This window comes from Eurypyga helias, unplaced genomic scaffold (assembly GCF_000690775.1).
Source record: "Eurypyga helias isolate BGI_N326 unplaced genomic scaffold, ASM69077v1 scaffold41189, whole genome shotgun sequence".
NCBI classification, from domain to species: Eukaryota; Metazoa; Chordata; class Aves; order Eurypygiformes; family Eurypygidae; genus Eurypyga; species Eurypyga helias.
Genome location: NW_010274902.1, coordinates 2,834 through 26,761, shown reverse-complemented (window position 1 = coordinate 26,761; position 23,928 = coordinate 2,834). Strand labels below are relative to the sequence as shown.

Below are 23,928 nucleotides of genomic sequence, written 5' to 3'. Positions count from 1 at the left end.
TCAACACACACAGCAACTGCGGAGACCCTTCTCCCCCAAAAGAAAGTCAGACCGTCAGGGAAAGTCTACCAGACTGTGTAAGTATCTTCTCAACATCGACATGTAAACAGGAGTTGTCAGATCTTCAGTGATGGCAGCTTCTCCTCCAGCTTTTGTGAGAAATGCGAAGAGCCGATACGTTCAACGCAACACCCCCGTGTAACCCCTTCGGGGATGAAACCACGCCGTCAGTGCTCGCCACAACCATACCTGTACACAGTCCCTTGGCTCCGTGAATAGGAAATAACATGATTTATTGCAAAGAGTAGATTTCAGACAAACAGGTATTTAGAAGTCCGGTTTGTTATGATTTTATTTAAACAAAACAAAGAGTTTAATGTTTTCATGCAACATCTGCACTTAAGTCTCAAATTATCATGACAAACAGCAGAAGTAGTTAAGGAATGCACTAATTATAGACCTTAGTGATTATACAAAACAAGTCAGCGTTATAGGTTATACAAAGTAAGGAACATCTCAAATGCTTTCCCAAAACACTGCAGCAGCCGAGACAGAGTGACACGCCTTACAAGGGCACAGGAATGTAACTTAGAAATCACACGGGAACTACCCCTTTCCTTTAAATTCACAAACAAGACAAAAGCAACGTTCAACTCCACACACTGATTTCTCGAATGATGTCTATACAGTACCTTAGGTTTTATGCAAATAGTAAAAGTCAGACACGTCGTTTATTTAGTAAACAGTTAAGCGGTAAATCTCTATTACGTCTCTTCCTTTGTTTTACCTGGAGTAGCCATGTTATTTAAAAGAGGGCAGGTTTGGCACTTTTATACTGATGTCACCAATATTAATATTTCTTGGGATCTCTGGCAGATTCATATTCTTTACAGCTGAAACAGCCCGGGCTGGAGCTCCTGCTAAACCAGCCTGTGTATAAAGTGAGGAAAAATGCAAGTCAGGCAAAGTTGGTTACGAGAAGATTCACTACCAATATACACAGACAACTAACTTCTCAAGTATTTCCATGGTTACACAATTAGAAAGACCAGATGGTAATCGTGTTTGGAATGAAATGGGTTATTTGGAAATATTAAACCAGAAAGAGAAAACAGTTCACACATTCCTTTTTATATGGTAAAACATGTAATGTCGACTTGATGGAAAAGCATGGGGGGAGGAACAGGAGGCTTATCCAAGGGTGTGTAATGTGTAGGTTACAGAACAGACCACCTCGAGGTATTTGAAGTCCAGTGTGCTGCCTCTGACTCTTACCTACTCTAAAAGCTCACATGGTGGAGGGTTGACTAACGCTGGTTACAGGTTCACAACACGTGACCTCCAACGAGCGACTGAACGTCCGTGGGACCATACCACTTATCTAAATGAACACATATATACGGTATTTCAAGGTGGCTTAGCCTAAAATGAAAAGGATAAACACCTTGCATCTGTGGGTGACAAAGAGCAAGCAGGAAGACCATTCCTATAGACCGACTGGAGCAAACTGTTGTCCCATCGTATCTAATTGTATGCTAACGGATCTGCAGCCCACGGCACACTGGAACAACACACAGTTACCTGGTTATGCCCAATTTAACACTGAAGTACCTATTTTTTATTCAAGTCCTCAAATATGTGTAGCCTCTTTTCATTTAAAGCCAGAGACGTTCTGTGTAAAGTTTTACAACATAAAAGTTCATTACTGACTCAGTTCTGCCTTTTAGATACAATATCTGCCCCCTTACATATTATGTTTTATTACTGAAATGCTAATAAGATCATTTTCATACAGAACATGATTCTTCCCTATTCCTTCTGATGAAGAGTACCTCTTCAAAACCTTCTTATTTTAAGAACTATTTAAAAAAAGGCCAATAATTAAGTTGTTACTATATTTGATGCTGTGTAGGAAAGGTAAAATTCATTTTAAGTATAGAAATGTTCCTCCCACAAGTTCAGATTCCCTGTGTTTATTTAGAATTAGTTGTGTGATTTTATTTCAGGCTTGCCACAAAGGCGTAGACACAATTTCTGTTCTTGCTGGGGGAAAAGGCTGGAGGATTTTAAAACCCGAGCTCTTATTTGCAGGAAAAAAAAAAATATATCATATTCCAAATTCTGTGAGTATGTAAAATAATTAACTTTTTATTTTGATATTTTAGAAGTAGGATTAAAAACACTCAAAAAGAATAAAGACCACGAAGCAATTTTCAGAACTATTAGTTTTAGAGTGTGGCATCTTGCAGGCCCATCAAAAGGGAGCAACCCACAAGAAACAAAGCAACAGGCTAAGAACCGGTTAAACAAAAGACTAAACCTGTAGAAATGGCAGGTCTTTCATTACAAAGGTGCCAAAGACTGAAGAAACCAGCGCATTTGCAAATAAAATAATGAGGAGCAAGAAATACAGAAAGACAAAACAAAAGAAGAAAAAGTTCTGGAAAAGTCTGTGTCATATCTGATTATTAAATAGTGTTGGTAGGTGACTACTGACCAAAGTATAACCGTTTCAAATTCTTGTTTTCCACTGAAATTCGTAGCAATTGCAGGATATTATTACTGAGGAGTACACCTGACTTCCGTGGTGTCCACCTGCACTCGTGCACAAAAGGAAACAGACTCCCTATGTACTCCTCAGACAACAAATCTACTTTCTGAGGGTTTTCCAAAAAAAATACCTTCTTCCTTTCGCTACTCTCTTACAAGAAATAAACATACGGTCAAATTAACATAAGATTTCCATTTAAAATCCTGCCTAATGTTGTCCCTTCAAAAACATAACCCACAGAAAAAATAAAACCAATCAAAGTTTCTGATTCCGAACTAACCCTCTTATACCATGTGCAAAGGCTAAAGCATCGTAAATCCTTAGATTTTGGTCATGAGAAGACTCCCAGTACCAGGAACAGGGAACAGAAAGTCATCTGTTGTAACATTCCCACTACCAAACACTCATATGAGACATGACAACGTTGGGAGAGGCGTGTGGGGGTAGAGAGGGAAGCTCAGGAAATCTTTAATGCAACCAAATAACTTTCTCTCACTTTGGCCCTGACATAGTCCAAATTATTGGTTCTCAGACTAAATAAAACCGAAAAGGTGCAAAAAAGGTATTTTCAAAGCTCCTTTTTCCTTGGTTTCCCTTAACATCACTAAGTCTATCAGGCCGTTCACCTCGGAGGCCGTTTCAATTGCAATACCCTCACGAAGGGGAAAAATCTGGGCCTAACATTAGCAGCACTGAGAAATGCAAGTGCCCAAAATCTGCATCCCTAAATCTGCAATATCTTAAAGGAGACACCACAATTTCTTGCTATTTATTAAAAAAAACAGTGCAGAAGATAATGAAGCTGCTCAACACTGTCCTTTTATATCTGAGAACTCAGAAACCCTACTTTGAAATCAAGAGGTAACTACCAGTGAAGTTTTATCGGATAAAACAATACATGACTTTTCTTTTTATTTGGTACTGCCCTTTAAATTCTGTATTCAGTAACCAGAGAAAAATTCTTTAAGCAAAACCACAAGTGGGGCAATGTAAACTGTTTTCCATAGAGAAGATGAAAATACTAATAAAGTAGTAACAAAAGCAATGAATTGTACAATTTGTTAACTGAAACAATGGGAAACCAGAAAAGTACTGTGATGGACATGGTCCACACAAACAGGCATGGCTGGCAACTCGAAAGAGAGATGCCTTCCAGGTGACTAGGATGGAGATTCCTTACCCTAATTTAATGAAAGTTAATTATTCTTAATGGACAAATAAAAGTTATAGTATAACTGGTCATTATTTTTACCTACCTGCAGCTATCCTCTTTACACAGACTTACAGTCCCTGCCTCCCGCCCCAATGGCATAGGATACAATGGAGACACAATTGAGAATTATTTAAAATACCACAAATTGACATGACCATTGCCCTTCCACCCCCCCCACCCCCGGTAGTCACAGTCACACTTCATGAGGACTATTCTGGATGAGGAACAGCGAAGATCCCGGATGAAAGTACTACAAATTTCAGATTAACTTTTTTTTTTTTTTTTTCCCAGCGAGATTGTCTTTCACTACCATATGCTGGAGAAGGGGTTTTCAAACTATTACGTTCTCCTGTAACGCTCCGTATTACGTGGGTTTGTAACTCAGTGTACACATAATGCACAGCAGAATGCTATTTACTGCAATTAAGTGTCAACCCTACTGAGCACAATACAGTCATGCCTATTTCTAAGAGAGAGCAAACAGTTCATAAAAAAGTGTCTGATGGATAAAATGGCTGAAAATTAAACTCCCAAAGTGGCATAACCCATACACGATTTCAAAAGCTACTACACCCAAATGTGTTAGCATTATTTTTTAGCGTGTGTCGTGGTCAAAGAGTGAACCAGTATGCAGTCCTTCCATTTATTTATCTTTTCTTTCACAGAAATAGAACTGTATTTACGAACACAAGGAGTGCTTCCAGCCCATTGTGCTTTTAAGGAGTTTTATAGAGGTACCTGATTTAAGGGAACCATCACTGTAACACTGAACAGTTTCAACTGCCTTTTTTACCAAATAATTCAGCAGGTAAGTTGGTGAGGTGCAAAGAAAAAAAAACCTGTTTCACTTGGGGGAAAAAAAACCCCAAAACCAATAACCACAACAAAACAACAAAAAACCACGTAGCAAGCTTTAAACGTGCAGTGAACGATGAGTTGTCTGTCATAGCGAGCAAATGACGTAAGCAAGTGAAAATGAAACTTCTTAAGACACACTAATGAAATTTCAGGAATACAGAATTGCATACAGCTGATATTACAATAAGCCAATACACCAGAGTTTTGCCACAGCTGCTTTGTATTCTTAGTTTCATTTTTACTGAAGGTTGTACTTTAGTGCTGAAATGCTGTATATTAAAATTTTAGATTCAGTTACTGAAAAAATGCTGTAATCATGTTCATATACTTCTGGAGTGAAAGAGGGACACAAAACAGTAATGCTATTTTAAAGATTGAAATAGACACAATTAGTATCAGAGCTTTTATGCTATTGGTCCTAGCCTATCAAGTGAGAAATGTGAGCTGCTCCTGGTTTATTTAGGTCATTATTTATCACTATCAGAATCAGTTTTCTTCCTTCTTATCATCACCCTTTCTCATAATTCACCACTGATAACTGGATATGAAAGCGATCCCAGAAACACCGTTTTACTCTTTAAAAAGAAATTCAGATCATCTGGAAAAAAGACTGCACATCACAAAACGTAGTTAATATGCATATACCAAAAAAAAAAATTTAAGCAAAACCCAAGATTCAATCCGCCATCCCAAACAACTCTACACAGAGCTTGCTATCACTAACATAAGCATATAAAAATAGACAGCCTACTGGAAAACAAAATAATGAAGGCTAATGTTTGCAAAATAAGCCAACCTTTCCAAATATCTGAGAGGTACTAGGACCTCTCTGCTGCTGGTGTTTCATACCAATGCTTCTCTTTCCAGAACAAGTATGACTTCAAAGCAGCAGGGTTATGAAACCATGAGAGGATGCAATACATAATATAAAGGAATGATCATGTCCCCTGCTTATGAAGTTAAATAAATGAACATAATTAGAGAAAAAACAAAATGAAGTCTGCAAGTATATCAAAATGAGGCCAAACAGATAAGAAGACTTAAGACATACTCTTAGAAATTTTAAGCACTTGAATCACAAAGAGAGTAATGGATGGGAATGATTAATTATTTGTTTGTTTGTTTTTCATTGCCAGACCCAAAAATAAAAACACAATATGTGTGAGCAGAACAGAGAAAAATAAAAGTATCTTTGCACAAATAAAACAAAAACTGAAATCAAGCTCCCTACTGTTACAATGAAATAGAGATTATATGTTACAAGTGTTGACATATTAGGCAGAGGAAGGTCATTTGCTTGATTTTCTTCACGTGCTACAGCATACTTCAAATTTAGGTAAAACGTTTCATACTACCCAAATATTTTTAGCTGATGCTTTACAACTTAATGTTAATAAATCCAATTACAGAATTATGTTTCTTAAATCTTGAAGGTATTATATTACTTTATCCTATAAGAATAATGTAAAAAGAACAAAGCTATTCATAAATTAAATAAACTTCATCTGCTTAAGATTCCAGCTATTTAAAATACCTGCAGTTTGAATACACAGATACTTAAAATGAGTGGAAATGAATTTTGAAATGCTGCAGTTAACACTGATTGACATCCCAACTACTGAGCTGAACTAAACGTTTCAAACAGCAAATGATGGGGGACAGTGACCATAAACTGAACTTCAAACGTACATTTTCCTCCTCCTTTTTCAATTTCTTGTTGAAATCCATGCACAGTGACCTCAGCTACCAGGATATCTTTAAGCCATGTCCAGTGATTCGGATCGCAAGGGCAGCAAACGTACACAAGAAGATGAGTACATGCTGATGGCCCTTCTCATTTTATGTTGGATATACTTAAGGTTGAAAGATCAGCTTTGGCATTTTCTACATCATCTTTACAAATTGCACTGATAATTTTATTCCGTTTGTGCAAAACTACTTGAGTCTGTTGGTTTTGGTGGGGTTTTTTGTAAAGTTTTGTTCACCTGAAACTTATTCTGAATCTTCTCTTCGCAAGCAGGTAGAAGTCCTTTGTTTTCATTTAGAAATACGAAATGGTGAAGCAAGAGAGTTCATATTGCCCATTTTAGATTATCAGGTTCAAAATTCTCCCAATAAGGAAACTGTTTTCATTATGTCATCACATCACATTTTGTTATCTGTGTGTTCAATTTTTATTCAGATTAGTTTTGCAGTTTTTTTGGTTAATACTCATACAAGTTCATATTCCTTTGTTTCTTAAACAATGATACAAAGAAAAGTTAAATTCCAAAATGCAGGAAGAGAAATAAAATAAAAAATATGATGTCAATGGAAAGCTAGTAAAATACACTATAGCCAATAAAAAGATGAGGGAACTACAAGAAGAAACTAGCACAAAAAGTAGGCTACAAGGACTAGCATGGGTATTTTTACACATAATTTTTGAGTCTGGCCTACATAATTTATTGCCTTTGACATCATTTTGCTTTCCCTTTTTGTTAAAAGTACATTTTTTCTAAAAGTCAGCAATACCTTTGTCTACCTGTCCTGTCTGGGAGACTGAAAGATAAAGGTCTGTAAGAGAGAAGAATGGAAAGAGCTAGAAAAGATCAGGAGGTTCGGAGAAAATGAGGTCCAGCTTAAAAGTCTAAATCACATGCTGTTGAACACTCCAAATAGAGAAGAGGTAGCCCAGGTTTACCTACAGAACTTCCAGAGACTCCGGATAAAATCCCAATGACCCCTCTCCCAAAAATTCCCTCCCTTATTCACAACGATCCTTTGTCTTCAGGAGGATTGACCAGAAATCCATTCACAGATAAAACACTGAACTGAGAAGTAGGGGAATGCATTTAAGACAACATTTCTCAGGGTGGAACTAGCATTTCCTTTGCAGCTCATCCAAGCAGTGTGAGAGCTGAATCAGAAATCAAAGCTAGGGACTCCCTCACAGTGGTTTAAATAATTTATTTCTGTTGAAAGCATTAACAAATTCTTTGAGTTGATAACTTTGCTCAAATATCTGTGAATTTAATAAACACATTCAAACTTCTTCACTACATTCTAACTGAAAGCCTATTTAGAGACCTAATACCTAAGCCAATACCTGATGTCAAACGGCTAAATTCTGTATATTAAAGGAAGCCAGGAGGACATAACACAAAATATAAACTATTTCTGAAAATGTAGGTTAGTTACCACTTCACTAGCTTCATCATTTCAGCTATAAAAGACAATTCAACCTTAAAGCAGCTTTTTAATGGATGCAAGAACTATGATGGAGGTCTAAGAAGCCAGAGGCTAAAGCGAGTGCTGTGGCATAGGTGGCAGTCCTATGAACTACAGACTGTATCAACGATAATTTCTAAATTTAAAAAACATACTTTTTTTTTAAATTAAGAAAACCATTAAGATTCACTAGTTTTGATTTCTTAGTGACCAGCATCCAAAAATATTATTATTATTGATTTTGATTTATATGAAGTGGATTGCTTTTATCTTGAAAATACATGTTCAGGAAAAACATGTTGAAAGACTTACAATCTTGATCAAAAAGACAGAAGGAAAACAAATAGCAATCAGGAAGTTTCTGTGGATATACGTGAAAGAAACGATTCATGATCTGAGAAAATAGTTACCAGATATTGTGGAGTATCTCAGCATTACAGTAACTGTTAAGTTTGAGAAGAATCAGTTACTGAAGAAACAAAGGGGGAAAAAAATTTAAAAAAAGGCATTTGTGGTGAGCAGACTGTGAAATGTTCTACTTCATCCCCGTCACCAATTATTTTAATTTATCACTGACATTTCTTTACCTTCTATAATTCATTCCTGAACATAAAGGCTATTTGCCCTGCATACGCTCAAAGCTCTAACTGTATTTTTATATCTTCTAACGCCGATTTTTTACACTAAACGCATCTTAAACAGAAAGAATGACTTACTGATGAATAATGGAAAACAGCAAGTATTGCAGCTGGCTGCACTGAATCAATGTGTTTCAAGTGACTAGTCAGAGACTGGTCTACAGTTGATTTTGTAACAAAATTCACATAGTGAAGAATAAATACCTTAATTAAGTGCTTTTATGTAAAACTGGTGTGCGCATAAAACAAGGTAGAACATCGCTGCTCAGCAGGTTGGGACACTATGCTACTTTCCCATCAAATAAAGAATAATACATGTATACAGAAGTTATTCAAATACTACCAGAATTTATGGGAATTACTCCGAATATTCATCTCTATGACCAATGGGTCATTCTGAGTTTGAGAAAAATACTAAAATGAATGTTTTGGACATTTTTATAATCCACAACATAATCCTTCTGGACGTATATTGCTATGCACTCTATCATATCATACCTATCTTTTTCCTGTCTTTCACACAGTGTTGTCCTGTTCTTGGATTCAGTTTGGAAGTTTTACAAAACGGACAATTAGATGTTTTAAAAGATTCGAGGTGGCGCAGTGTGAGACTGCAGAATTAGGAGTAGATATACACTGAACCACAAATAAAGCTGAAGAATTAATTTCTTTTTGTTGCCCTGAAGTTAAAACTGGGAAGTTGTCTGGGTCTTCTCCTAAAATGTCATTTAGTTCATATTTGTGCCACCTGCAATATGTCAATCTATTCAGCTGACTCCAACTTTAGAAACAGTCTCCAGTTCAAGCAAAGGTTCATTTGGAAGTTGAATACGATGCTGCAAAAAATCAGATGGTGTATTCTTCTGTGGAATTACTACCACCAGTAAGAATCGATCACAGACTTAGCTAAGATGTACTAGTAGTATTTTGGCTTACAAGGAATGTCTGAGCATGTTAAAGGAACAGTAATATCCTGTGTTACAGCTAAAGGAATTCTAAAAATTCTTTCTTAGCCTAAGTTTCTTTCCTAAACACAAATTCAGCAATTGTTGAATTTAAGATGTATTCCCACAGCTTACGTTGAGTGACCCTCGCTCAGACTGTTACGGGCATAATCAGAATATAATTTTCCTACTCAAATCTACTCCACTGATGATTAAATGTTTGTATTACCAAAATGGCAAAATTCCTATTTACTTTTAAGGGTCTAAAACTGGGCCTAAATTCTACCTAGTCCAGTCCAATTTATTATTTCTTGTTGCACTATTACTGTGAACCTAAATGTGCTGCCATTTTTTTCAGGTGCTGGAAACATACTAGCAGACAGGAATACGAAGCCTTTGTCTACACACTTCGACTCCCTATCCAATTTCATTTAAGTGTCATAGTCACTAGTCCAGCATAATAAATACACTGGAAACAAAATGTTTTCTGCAAGAGACACTTGGAGAACTACAGAAGTATCTCAGTAGCCATGGCACACAGTGCTATGAGATACAAACAGCAAAAAACTAATCAGCAGCGGCTCTCAGCAATGATTATTTATGTGAAAGGCACAACATGCTAACCTAACGATGCCTTGTCCGTTCCCAGCATTGCAAGCAAGCAGCTGTATAGTTTGCTACCGAAGGACAAACAGCATTATATAGCATACATTTGCTATATCCACGTTTCTAGTTTAGAAACTACACAGTGCATCACTCTTACCTCAGATTTCTCCAGTTTATTTTGAGCATCAATCTGCGTGACAATCTCATTCATGTTGGTCTCCAAAACCATTCCACCCATGACCATTTCGGCCAATATATTATGGACCTAAAAAAGACCAGAAGAAAATTCAAGAATACAATCCATCTTACATGCATCTGGACGATGATACTGAGATTCCTCAATGCAGGAACACACATATTCTGTAAGTCAATTCACATTAGCAAGTTATTTGAAACCATTTAGGAACAAAGCTCATAACTGGATGTTTGTTTGTCCAGTATCTTCTTCGCTTACAGTTCTGTGACGAACTCATCAGCTATACCACTTTGCTTATTCATGCTAGAACAAATGTCCACATTCATCTGTCTTTCCATACATCTTTCTACCCAACAGCTATGGACAAGTACTAAGTAGCAGCGACAGCAGTAATACCTTTAAGGAGACGGTTCTAAAGGATTAAACAAATTGCTCACAAATAGATGTGTAAAAACTACTTTGGGCTTGGAGCCAACAGTGGTGGCTCACCCAAGAGGGGTACCAAGACACGGCTACTTCGACTACGCCTGTAAAAAAAAAACGACTCTTCATCTAAAGGCATGCTTCCACATACTTCCTAGCAAAAAATCCAGAGTTAATGCGTAAATGAACAACATTTAGATCCCATTATAAATCTGAAGACAAGGAACATTTTATTGGTTTTCTGAAATAAACTCTTTGCAAAGTCTGACACTTCAAAGCATAATTCTGCTATTATTTTGGATATTCTTCCGATTTCCCTGTGGATCAGGCACAGAAGTAAATCCCTAAATCAAACAATTCTGAAGATGAGTTGCAAGTAGAATAGTAGTATAAGAAAACACCACTTTTGTGCCACAGCTCAAAAACAAAATTCCAAAGTTGTTTCCCTGATAAACCATGACTATATTTTAGAAGAAACCTGTAATAAATGTGTTTAGAGAGGCTGAAACCAGCTCTCCCTCTCTGCCTATTGCTGCTGAGTCAAACTTTAAGAATCAAATACTTATGGGAAAGCTTAACAATCCTTACTAAGCCACTCTCTTACTCCTGGCATATATATCTCCCTCATAACATATTAAGCTTGTTACCAGGTGAATTTGAAAGCTTTTCAGGTTCACAATCAGAAAAAAAAGCTAAAAACATGGTGATCTAACATCAGTCTACTCTACACTGACAATGCAAATACACTGAAACATGTTACTAATACTTTACTGAAGACTTACTTTCACCCATTTTACAATACTAATTTTGAGGCATTTTTACAAAAATCAGGAATGCTTCCTACTTCTGTTCTGTGCTCTATCTAAAAGCATGAATGTATGCTTTAATCAATGTGGAGAAGGAATGCATCAAGAAAACACTCCCCCAGGAAAATTCGGCAAACACATTTTCTTGTCTTCAAGCTGCAGTCTGATTCTGAAGGGTTTACTGTTCTGGTCAGATAATAAATTCTTGGAAAGGGTCATGATACTCCCAGGGATATTTCAATAGGTGCCAAAAACTTGTGGAAAAATAAAAGTATTTCCTTACATCCCTAACTAAATGTATTCTTGTATTTTAGTTATAAAAGATGCTTATGATAACTTTCTACAACACCTTTTCTATCAGGAAGGATTAGACTCCTGGATTCAGTACAGGAATCAGTACAGGACCGAAATAGACCTCGTCCTCTGGAAAACGTTTTGCTATAGGAAGTTTGTTTGTTAATACAGCTGATGTGTAAGAGAGAAGCCCAATTCTCTCCTGTACAAACTATACTCCCTGACACCACAAGTCCTCATCTGCTGCAGCACATAAGAAACACTATCTCTGTCCCACCTACATTCCATTCTCCAAATGAATTTCTAGTACAATACCAGTATTCTTCTCGAATAAGCATCTCTCTTGGCTCCAGGTTACTATAAGCCACCACTGGGTCCTGTAAAATGATAGCTGTGTCATGAAGGTAAATGTTTCCTTACAGAAATGCCACATAAAATGTCACTCAAGAAGCAACAGCTGTTGAGATTACACACTTTAACTCTTTTACATGCCATGTTATTTTTTACAAGAAACGTGTTTCTTGTGTTTCAGGCAGCCCTAGCAAGCTGATTAGGAGAAAGGCACCTTCTACAACTCCATCAAGAACTGAAGAGACAGGTCAGCTGTCCTCCAAATCGATTAGCCAATCCTCAACACCAGACCACTCAAAATACAAACAGTTGAAATGTTTCACCCCAAATAGCTGCCGCATGTAAGCATTCACTATAACAAAGACTCTGCCTGGGCCAAACATCCAGCAGCAGTTGCTATTTTTCCCTGCTGCACATCTGAACTCCATTAACATGCCAGGACACAAATATCTGACAAGAGAAGGTTAGTGTAATCTCACTCAGAAGACTCAATATACTTTGCTTCTTGACAAAGTGACCTTATCAGCACTTTAAAGAGGATTTAATGCTGTAATTTCATTCTCACAGATACACCTTCCTGTTTTGTATCTCTTCTTCCTTACAGATCTACAAGAATACTGATGAACCTAAACTGGACCGAACCAAATATTTTTGATGCTATCTTATGTTATAAAGTAAGTCTTACAAACCAATATATGCTGAGGGAGGCCGGGGGTGAGGAAAAATGGAGATGACATCAGATTAGTGACAACTGTACAACTAATGCTACTGTACTGCTGGTAGGAAACTCGTATTCCTGCAGGATTTCAACTTCCTGCTTTCGTTGACTTACGCTCAAGTTAAAAATCACTGCACTGGTTAATGCCATGTTAAAAAAAAAAAAAAATTAACTGAAGGTTTCACTGACTTTTCATTTTGAAAATGGGTTACTTTTGCTAAAATACCTAATTAGTATTTAGGTTTTACATTTTTCTCAGAGTTTAAAAATTCTACCTAAAACATTTAATGGCATTCTCATGCAGTTTTTTAGTAAATTAAATTAAACGCTTAAATCTTAGCTGCCCTTTGACAAATAGTTTTCAAGAATAAAATATCTTCTCATATCCAATAAAAACAAAATATTCAAGAAATTTAACATTTTGAGGCACCTAAATTCTCTACATTTTATTAGAAAGATGTTTCTCCTACAAAGTGTAAAAGAGTAGTTATATTAGGGAATGCTACTGAATGAAATGTGCTACAGAGCAACAGCTTGGACGGCATAGCACCAAAGTATTCTGCAGCTAAGGGATAAAGATCAAACTCCTTGTCACAAAACGATTGCAGTATTTGGGTTCTTCAAGCTCAGAAGCCAACATATAAACCACTCAAATTCTTCTGTACTTTAATCTGCCATTGAGGAAACAGCCAACGTGTTCCAGCCCGGCTAGAAATCCTTGACTGGTCATGAGAACCGTATCAGTTCAAACACCTACTCAAGGTCATCTGCATTGCCGTGTCTGGCCAAGGGGCAAGTCTTTCTTCCAAAAGAACTTCCTCATTTCGAATGAAACTGAGTCACTTCCAAATGGTTATTACAGATGCTAAACACGTTACTAATATTAGTCCGCTTTTAGTGATTTTTGTATTATTTTCCTATTGTCTTTTGCTGTTGATTGAGGCAAAAGGATGTTCACAGATGGGGAAATGTGACTGCACAGAAAGCAACGGTGGCACAAAATGCAGCTGAAGGAATAAACTCTGTGTATTCCATTCTCAGCATTTTAGGTATTACACCAAGTCCCCTTGTCCTTTTAAATGCAAGATTACTACAGTAATAGCATTTCTCCAACCCACTTGTTCCTGAGATCTGGGAATATCCAAACAAGACAGCTTCTAAATGTTTGAAAAAAAGACATAACATCTGTTTGAGATTTACAAGAGAAAGATCCACATAGCATTTAAATTACATAATCACAGCATCTGAAAGGCAACCGCCAGCTTTAACTGGAAAACCATGTAACAATTTCATTTCTGAGTAACAGAACACCCAACCATAAACAAAATAGTTTTCGTGAAATAACTTCTTCTAAGTCCTACACTGAGAATATTCTGATTTCTCCAATTTGACATTCTGTGTGCAGTAACACCATGCAGATCTCCCTCAGTATTTTATTTTTCCTCAGAAAGACATGTTCTACCAAAGCTTTCGAGTCTAAAAAATAATATGCTGATAGAAACTGTCTAAATTTCACTGACAATAGAAACAGAATCACTGCACAGTTTAACACCAAGGAGTAGTTGAACCAAACATTCTGCTCGACGATATTGCAGGAGCTCATCACAGTACCTTGTCTACATGGAAAATCAAATCCAGTTCACAGACATTTTCAAAGCATTTGTCTAGTGTTTCCACAAATACCTGCAAAGAGGAGAAAATGCCAGAGGTAAGCTTTAACAGAAACTCAATAGTTCCATCAGGTGTGAGGTTTAACAAAAGCAAATACAGAAAATAGATACCGGTCAGGTTTTAAGGCATTAAAAGCATCTATAGAAATTATGTCGTTAACATGATTATGTCAACAGCATGTTATCTGCAGGGGGCAAAACTGTAAGCACAAGTCAGCTAAAAGTCACACAGTTTTAAACAGCAGTTGCATCTTGAAAAAGGCAGTAACATCATCTATGCTACAATTTTCCCAGCCGTGACTCGAAGTATTCCCTCCCATTCCATTAGAACCCAATTATTAAGCAAAAATCAGGCAGGTTTTTTCACTGTTATTATTTTTCACAATTACTACATCGCAGGCATCTCCCAGTGAACTGTTAACGTTGCCACAGAGACACATGTGCAGTAGACCTGTCAGTATCATGCAAGTTCGTCAGCGTTACAGGTTCCAGCAACAGCACAGCCGCTTTCACCTGGTTTGGACCTGCTGAATTCAGGATGGACCAAGGAAAAGGGACGCTGTCTTAATGTCACACCTGCTGATCCCATCAGGCATACCAGCACAGAAATTTAGGAAAGTCCAGCGGTTTGTACCCAGGCAAACAACCCCACCCCCCAGGACCTAAAATAAGTGTACAAAGCAGAAAAATCCAAGCAGCCAGCTGAAGTCCGGCCAGTGACGATCGATCTCTGACATAGGGACAGTGCATTACCCTGCTCTGGGTCAGACTGCCTGGTACCCACGTTAGCCAGCTGTGGTGCAGTAGGAGCATCCCAGTCCCCAGCAAGGCCAGATAATGGAAGGGTGACTCTGCTTGCACTCCCTAAGCTCCTGAATGCCAACCACCACGTGTCTGTGGTGAGCGCTGGCAGACTCCAGCCTTAGGGAGGTATAAGCACAGTTCCCTTCACGCGAGGGATCACTCCTCTACTGACTTAGATGGGATGTGTCAGGACCTCTAAGTTAAACACATGCTTGAGTTTGAGAGCCTAGGGTCCTCAAAACTAAAAAGCATTTCTGTAAGAATTCATGAATCATTTATTAATGACTAGTAAATACGATGCAACTCGTGGGAAATTTAAACCTCAGTTTTATGTTTCAAGGCTGTTTTGTCACAGTATGTGTTTAATACTATTTATTAAGTTGTCACTGGTTTTTTGGTTGGTTGGGTTTTTTGTTGTTGTTTTTGGTTTTTGTCGTTTTGTTTTGTTTGGGGTTTTTTCCCCAATTCTAAACTCAAACCTTAAAACAGCAATATGGAAAAAGTTAAACACCTGCTTTTGATTCTCTCTTTTCAACATGGTTTATTAATCCCACCTTAGTCTTTGAAAGGAACCAGATTTCCAAACTGCCTAGGCCCTGAGAAATAGGAAAGAGAAGCCAGATTCTGATGGCAAAAATAAAGTGACTAAGAGGCCTGATTCTATAAATACATATTTATATCTACAGACCCAGTAAACAGGTCTATTATACAGCAGCCATTTCCAGCTGTCTACCCTACCTTGCATGTCAAGAAAGATTAGTTTTGCATCTAAACCCCTAGTCACAGATCCTGCTTATGCTATAAAAGAGAAGAGGATCACACTCCGCAGTTGCTATTACTACTATTATCAATCTCCATTTTAAAGTCAAACTACCTCTAACTGACGTTCCATGCATTTAGAGAAAGGATTATTCTTTAATGACAAAATATTGATTAATAACTTAAAGCAGAATAGAGAGCATTCTCACAGGCAGACTCAAGACAGTAAGGTTCACTGAGAACAGTTAACTAAGTAAATTAACATGCTTCTGTTAAATGATACAGAATCTAAGCGAAGCAGATCTTTTTGTTTTCTTCAGGCAGTTGTTAATTTGTCGTAATAATAACAATCTTCTATTAAGACGGGATGAGAGCAAACAAAAAAACTTCTGTGTTAAGCAGAACAAACTACACAGTTCACAACTATGTGTAGCAAGAGAAAAGACCAGAGATATTCTCTTACTTTCCTTGTACCTTAGCAGAATGCAGTTACAAGGACAATGGTGGTTGATATTAGCTGCAGGAAGAAGATTGGAAATGGAGTGTAAACGTCACCTTTATCCAAAGGTTTTAGTTACAAGAGCTAACAGTTTGACACTAGAAAGAAAATAAAATATTCCTCATATACATCACCATGTTTGCACATGAACTTAAGATACTCCAACCTCCACCTAGTTCCTTGGAAAACAAAGGAACATGTTAAAAATACAAACAGCTCAGAAATCCTCAAGAAAGACCCCCAGAGATGCGTGTATTTAGTAGTAGTATGTATGCCCACACATCAACAACGCAGAAGGTTCATTTCTGTGACCTTCTTTCAGTAACCAAGGCTTCTCCTGTAACACCACCGGAGTCACAGTTACTCACTGTCAAACCTTTACCCAGTACACAGCAACAACACCACACACAGAGCAAACTCACAGATCTCTGACCGGTAATGCACACCCAACGGTTTTTAATGCAAGGGAAATCAGCTGGCACCGATTTCTTGGGCGAGTTTGTCACCTGCTAAGGATTCCTCTTGGAAACTTCCTCAATCCTCCATTCACAGTGGACAGTTTGCTCAGCGTAACACCAGCACTGACAAGATACACATCTACCACAAATAACTAATCTTTAAAGCATTAGTCTGCAAGGTGAACTAGATTGATTTTTTTTTTTACATGAACATTCCTTGACCTATTCTAAGACACCTTCAAATAACCTATATGGTAAATAAAATTAGAGCCACTTTCACCATCATTTTAGTTGAGAGTCAAATGAGTTGCACACTATGGCAAGCAGTGCTAGGATTTAAGCACTTCGGATGCTGCAGACACACAGATCAAAATAACCGTAAGAAAAAACACACCAATTGTTTCGGGACACACACAGCACACATCAGTTCAAAGGCACGTTGCGATGTTATTGGAAAAGAAACAAATAAATGAGTCAAACAGAAAAAAAAATCATGCACGCACAATGAATTACGAGCTCCCCCTTGTGCTTCACTTTTGAAATAATTATCTTTCACCTTTCAGAGAAAAACCCATGTGCGTCTCCACGCAAGTAAACAGAAAAAAAGAAAGTAAAAAATAAAATAAAATTAAAAAGCAAAACCCCCACGCCCTTCCTTTGTGGTAAATATACTTTAAATACAGCCAGATACATAACTGGAAAGTACAGTAAAGGAACCAAAATACCAACCTGTTATTTGATATACACAAGCTTGCAGCTCCCTATACTCAGAGTATCAAAACCTAAAACATCACCTTTACCATGAAGACCTCATTTTTTAATTAGGCAAATAGGACAACAAGGGAATAAAACATGTATTAAGACTGGGAAGATAGTCAGGCTAGCATAAAAATCAGGACACCTATCAATTAAATGCAACTGATGCTAGATAACATCAAACACTAACAAAAGCAGGTACAAAAACATGAAGTAAAACCAACAGGAGTAAGTTGTAGCTAGAATATCCCATCCTTCTTTCTAGGCTGGAGTGCAGTGATAAACCTTAAGATAGGATTAATTCAACCTGCCCATGGAGAGTCCGTCACTGCTTTTGACTGCTGAGACTCCAACTCGTTTAGAACACGATAGTCTGACCATATAGCCATATATAGAGAATGCCAAGACAACACAATTTAAGAGAAAGACTGTACAAGCCCTGCTGATCAGTCAAAACAGAAGTACGTTAGGTCTTTCAAGCAGACCTAATGCATTACCAGTAAGGATTTAGGTCAAAATGTTCTTTTTGGTCTTAATTCCTGCCCTTTCCACCCGACTGTGAAATAAATGGTGATAAGTGAGAACTAGTTAGGAATTTTTCTGCCAGCATAGGTATCCCAGTCGTTAGGTTTCTCCCTTTTTTATTTAATTACCATAAAAGCATCTCAGGTTAGAACGATTTATCCTTGAACACCCTGAAGTAAAATTTAGATTACACTGTGTAACTGGAAATAACTGGAAGCTACTGATTTGACACTTTTAATATAACGTAATGAATAAGATCTTGGTTGAACTTGCATAGTGGCCCTGCAAAATGTAACGGGTCAGACTGATTGACCTAGATAGTCTTTCCTATCCTTATTATCTGATTAACCATAAGATATTTATAATCCACTTTATCTGAAAACATCCCTAAGTTACATGAAATATTAACATGCTCCTCTTCTCAGTTCATAAATATTTTAGCACTTCCAAATAAGAAGACACTATGCAACAAGCAAATAAGATACTCTCTACAACACACTGCAAAGAACAGGTAAGGCCATTGTATACCTCACTGTTCAGATACTGCGGAATGTTTCTGTGACCAAAGATAATACATGAATCTAGAAAAAAAAAAAGTTTCCTTCCCTGCCACCCTCACAGGCACTCAAAAAGACAATTTGGATCTACTGTCCAGAAGAGCAATAAACACTGAAGAGCTGTTCTGAACACTAACAGGTGACTAATAGAAAGGTCTGCAGGTAGTTGTGAGGCTTTTAAGGCTCACAGTGTTTTCTGCAGTAAAATCATCAATAGATGAATAGTAAAATAATCAATCAATCATAGGCCCATGTCTCAGAACATCACAGATTTTACTTACGTAATAAATCAATTCTTTTAATGTGCAAGCTTTTGGAAGTCTTAATAGTAAGTGAATTATATATATATATATATGTATGAGACCAATTTTTTGCAATGAGATTCATCCCTTCATGTATTTTGCCACATCTGACTACACCACCAATCATCAGCTGAATTGTTTATGTGCAAATTTCAAGTTGAAAAACCACCGGTGTCGTCTGAGTTCTCCTGACATGAGCGTATTACCAGAGACGACTTTCGTTGCTGAGATGATGCACAGAATCATAGAATTGCCCAGATTGGAAAAGACCTGTAGGATCATCTAGTCCATTTAACAGTTTGGATCATACAGGCTGTACTGGGAGTCTTACAGAAAACATTGCATTCGGGGAGTTAGTGATCTTGAACAGTCTGCTCTACTGTGCTTGAGAAGCTTGTATCTTAATAACATCATCGGTAACATGATGGCTTTGGGAAAGGTAAACTGTAGGTGGATCAAGGAGTGAATGTGTTGATCCTGGCCAAGAGACCGTTGCACATTTAGGAGTGAGTGACTGACATAACACTTAACCAATTAGGGAAAGGCCTGTGTTGGGCTGCAAATTCTTTGGCTACAGGATAAAGCCAGCCCACTCTAACAGAGGAGCCTGCAGGCAGCTCCCATTTGGTACAGGTGATTACACCACCAGCATGGCCTTACCTGTACCTCAAAGTGCAGCGCGAAGTTCTCATGAGAATATCCTTTTGGAACAGAGTTGTTTTATTGTGAGGAAATTACATAATAGATTAAAGGTCCAAAAAAGGGAAAGCTTTGCTCTGTGGACAGGATCTGCTCTGTGCAACACGCCATGGGAAAATCCACCTGGCTCCATTGGATGCTGAATGAACACAGGATGCCCAGCATCTGAAGATTTACTACCTAAATTCCTCCTCTTAACTCTGTTTTATTAAACAGTTAACTTATTAAGCCATTTTGTTGTTGAGCCTTTCTTACTGAGATCCAGAAAGAACCAGTAAAGGCTCTCTTTCTCCTCACTTCTCCCCACCCACCCCACTCCCGGTGCAGAACACATCCCTAGAGCAGCACTGGCACTCATTTTCTGTGGCCTATCTGACCAAAGGCTCATAAGACACAACAAAAGTTTCATCCAAGGAGGTTTTGGATGTGTTAATCCCTTACATATTTGTAGTGAATCCATATGCACACTAGAGCTTCATGTGTCAAGGTGCTCATCATCTAAACCTGTCCAGAGAATGTTTGAACTGTGCCATTTCTACCTGCAGTCAAATCAAGGCCTTGAAAAGCTGCACTGCTAAACACTGAAATTCTGTAGCTGGGAAGTAGAACTCCACTTATTAAAAAAAACAAAGGAGGAAAAAAAAAAAAAACAACTTACTTGTATGAGGTCTAAAATGCCAAGCTCACTTTCTGAAGAATCCACACAGAAGACAAAATACAGGGTGGCATAGTGTCGGTAAATTAGTTTGTTATCAGATCCACCTATCAATCTGAACAACAAAGAAAACAGGAAAGCTTAGCCAGCATCTCGGGATAAGCTGGGCAAATCCCCACAGTTATTCCAGTTAACAGGAGGCCTATTGCTAATGGAGGGCTGGAACTGTCCCAAATCCAACTCTTATCACAATTTTTATTTTGTGATATAATTACAGTGGGAGAACACTAAGTACGAAGACAGCCGACATTGTATTTACCACCCAAGCGCAGTTACTGTTACCCAGACAGATAATAATCACATCAACATACCCACCTTTTTATCAAAATCAATTCAAACAGATCATGCAGTTTCAGCAAAAAATGGGTATTAATGGTAATTCCATTACACACTAGTGGGCAGTGTACAGGGATTAATCTGCTTTAGAGATTAACAGAGCGTATGTATGCCTATGAATCCTTCCCTGTACTTCTCAGAGAAGCATCAACAGAAAAAGAAAACTACAGTGAAGACTGTCATTTGGATTACAGAGAAAAAGACTTAAATTGGGTTTATGGTCTACTTAATAACCAAGAACACGTAACCCTCTTGTGCTACAAAATGTGTGATACCTTGGGAAATAAGACTGTGCTACAACCAACAGTCTGTGATGTGATGTTAAAGTCACAGAGGCAATTAAATTTTCATGGACTCGCTAATCATCAAGTTACTGAGCAAGAGAGGAAGAGGTCTAAACAGGTATTTCCTTCCACTCTTCTGCTGTAGCCTTCTCAAAGAAGGTAAATAAATCGTAAGAAGAGATGCTCTTCAGATCACTGACATTTGCTTTGAGCAGCAGGAGGCCCACTCAAACAAAAATTTAAATATTTTGTAGCCTGAACCTACAAGGCTAAGAACATCATAATTCCCCCTTAATTCTGTACCAGAAATTAATTACCTGTTAAGTGTATCATAACTCATGCCTTTAGTTTCTGCCTGAAAAAATTCTGTAAGAATTTCTGAGAGCGAATATGAAAATAAATAGTAAGAACAAGAAATCTTTTAGGTCACTTTTGCTTAAGAACATGGCTTTGCATTAATGCTTGGGTGGAGGGAGAGGGAGCCCTTTATTCCTGAAGAGGAGGAACTATGTTTAAGAAGTATCAGACAAAAATATGACAAACAAATGTGAAAGTGGACAGGAATGGCAATTCAAGTTTCCTCTTTTGTGCTTTATTTACCCAATTCTTTCAAACACTTCAGTAAACAGAGTTATCATATATAAACTGTTGAGGCCTTTGGGTAAACTCTAAACTATAAGGAAGCTGGAGGGGACTTTTTACAAGGGCCTGTAGTGACAGAACAAGGGGTAACGGGTTTAAATTGAAAGTGGGGAGGTTTAGATTGGATATCAGGAAGAAATTCTTCACAGAGAGGGTGAGGAGGCACTGGGACAGGTTGCCCAGAGAAGCTGTGGATGCCCCATCCCTGGAAGTGTCCAAGGCCAGGCTGGATGAGGCTTGGAGCAACCTGGTCTAGTGGAAGGTGTCCCTGCCCATGGCAGGGGGGTTGGAACTGGATGATCCTTAAGGTCCCTTCCAACCCAAACCATACTATGATTCTATGATCCCTGTCCTGGAAAGAAAAAAAAAGGAAAAAAAACCCCACACAATCTAAAAAATACATTGAAATGGTAACTCTGGGATTGAGCAGTAGGAGGAGAGCCAGAATCATGTTCTCTGTCTTAGTCTTCCTGTTGCACAGCTGTTATTTTTTTAAAAGGCTGCAAATGGCTTCTGTCTTTCACTTACAGAATTCAAGCCAGCATGTTTCCAGCTTGAAATCATCCCCAAGAACCTAACAACAGGATCACCAGTTGGAGGAGAATTATTTTAGTTTAAGAAGTAATAAAATTAAAAACTGAGGAATCATCTTGATGAGGTGAAAGACATCACAGCTGACACGGTACAGCTAAGCATTTAACTGACTCTAGACACAGAAAACTCAGGTGTTAACATACTAACCTTCAGTAATCAGGTATTTCCATAATAACAGTATTTAACAAGCCATGACAATCTCTGTCTTCAGACTGAAAACCATGAGCTTACTCCACCAATTATGACCCCTTTTCCTAGAAGGTGGCTTTGTAACGATTTACTCCTGATAACTAACGTCTCAAAATTACACACTTTTCCATTTCAGAATTTATTCTTTTCAGCTAAAGCAAGACCATATTGAAAAAAAACAAACGAGATGATTCAAGAAAGAATGTTTTGTGTGCGTCTTCTCGAGACAGAAGATGTAAGTCTGGCTTTCCTTCTACCTTGCTTTAGCCATACTAACAAAAAAAAATCTTGTTTGAAACTGCATTAGTTAGCACAGTTAAAACTTCTTTTTTTTTCTTCCTAATTCATAGAGTAAGCCTGATAAAAAGCCTGGGGAATCCTACCATTACAGAGTGTCCACTCAAACATTAAAAGCTTAAGCCAAAGCACCAGCCACAAAATATTTTCTCCATGGGCATGGAAAATGTCAATGCCTCTTCAAACGGGACCAGAAACCTTTAGCTTGATTACAGGGAAGCTGGTTAGGTATCATCCCCCTGTTTCCTCGCCATCTTGTGCCTGAAACAATTATAGCACTAGATACAGCACTGTTGGTTACAACACTAGAAAAAAGTAGTTCTATTGCCTAAATAAAAGGCAACTTTGACACATCTATATACTTATGCATGCTTCAGTTAGTAAACAATACGTAAACCTGGTGCAACACGGTATTCTCTGTGAGTTAAAATACCTCAAGTGACATGGTATTTACATTACAATACAATAACATTTTCTAGTCAGTAAGTATTGGGCATTTATTTCAAACTTAACACTTACAGTCCTCCTTCTAGGAAATTACAGACGTTTTCATCGCGCTTCGATACTAAATGGAAAGTTTCTCTGATAATTTGTTGCTGTGTATCTTCACTCTGTGAAAGAAAACAAATTTTGCCATCAAGCTAAAATGGATTAAATTGCAATGCACAGCACACACGGCTAATAAACACAACACATACTATACCAGCACACTCAAAATATCTAGTTCTTTAGAAGCTTTAAATCTGCCAATTAACAAGCTGTATACTGTTTTTGTCATTTCAACACAAAAAGACCTTTTTACAAGTTAAGCTGTAGCAGAACACATTACTGGGAAACCACTTTGAAGAAAGTGATTGTTTTTAGGAAACTTGTTTGTAAATTATAATCTAAAAATGTTTCTTCAACTGAACAGGAAGCCTTCCCAAGTGTTCTCAACTTTTTACGTCCCCCATAGCCTGAACAGCTACAGACGTACTTTGAAAGTCCAAAAACCTTGAAGAGGGTGTGGAAGCTAAAAATCTCACAATGCTTAA

The 23,928-nt window shown here is 37.7% G+C and overlaps 1 protein-coding gene across 1 annotated transcript; it reads right to left on the bottom strand.

Annotated features, from left to right (window-relative positions):
• Nucleotides 1–326: 326 nt before the first annotated feature.
• On the bottom strand, nucleotides 327–23,505 carry AP3S1 (adaptor-related protein complex 3, sigma 1 subunit; the record flags this gene model as incomplete). Its single annotated transcript, XM_010159929.1, has 5 exons — nucleotides 327–930; nucleotides 10,178–10,285; nucleotides 14,420–14,491; nucleotides 20,496–20,607; nucleotides 23,414–23,505. Coding segments are annotated over 5 exons (513 nt in total), but the record flags the coding sequence as incomplete, so codon positions are not given.
• Between the last annotated feature and the right edge of the window lie 423 nt (nucleotides 23,506–23,928).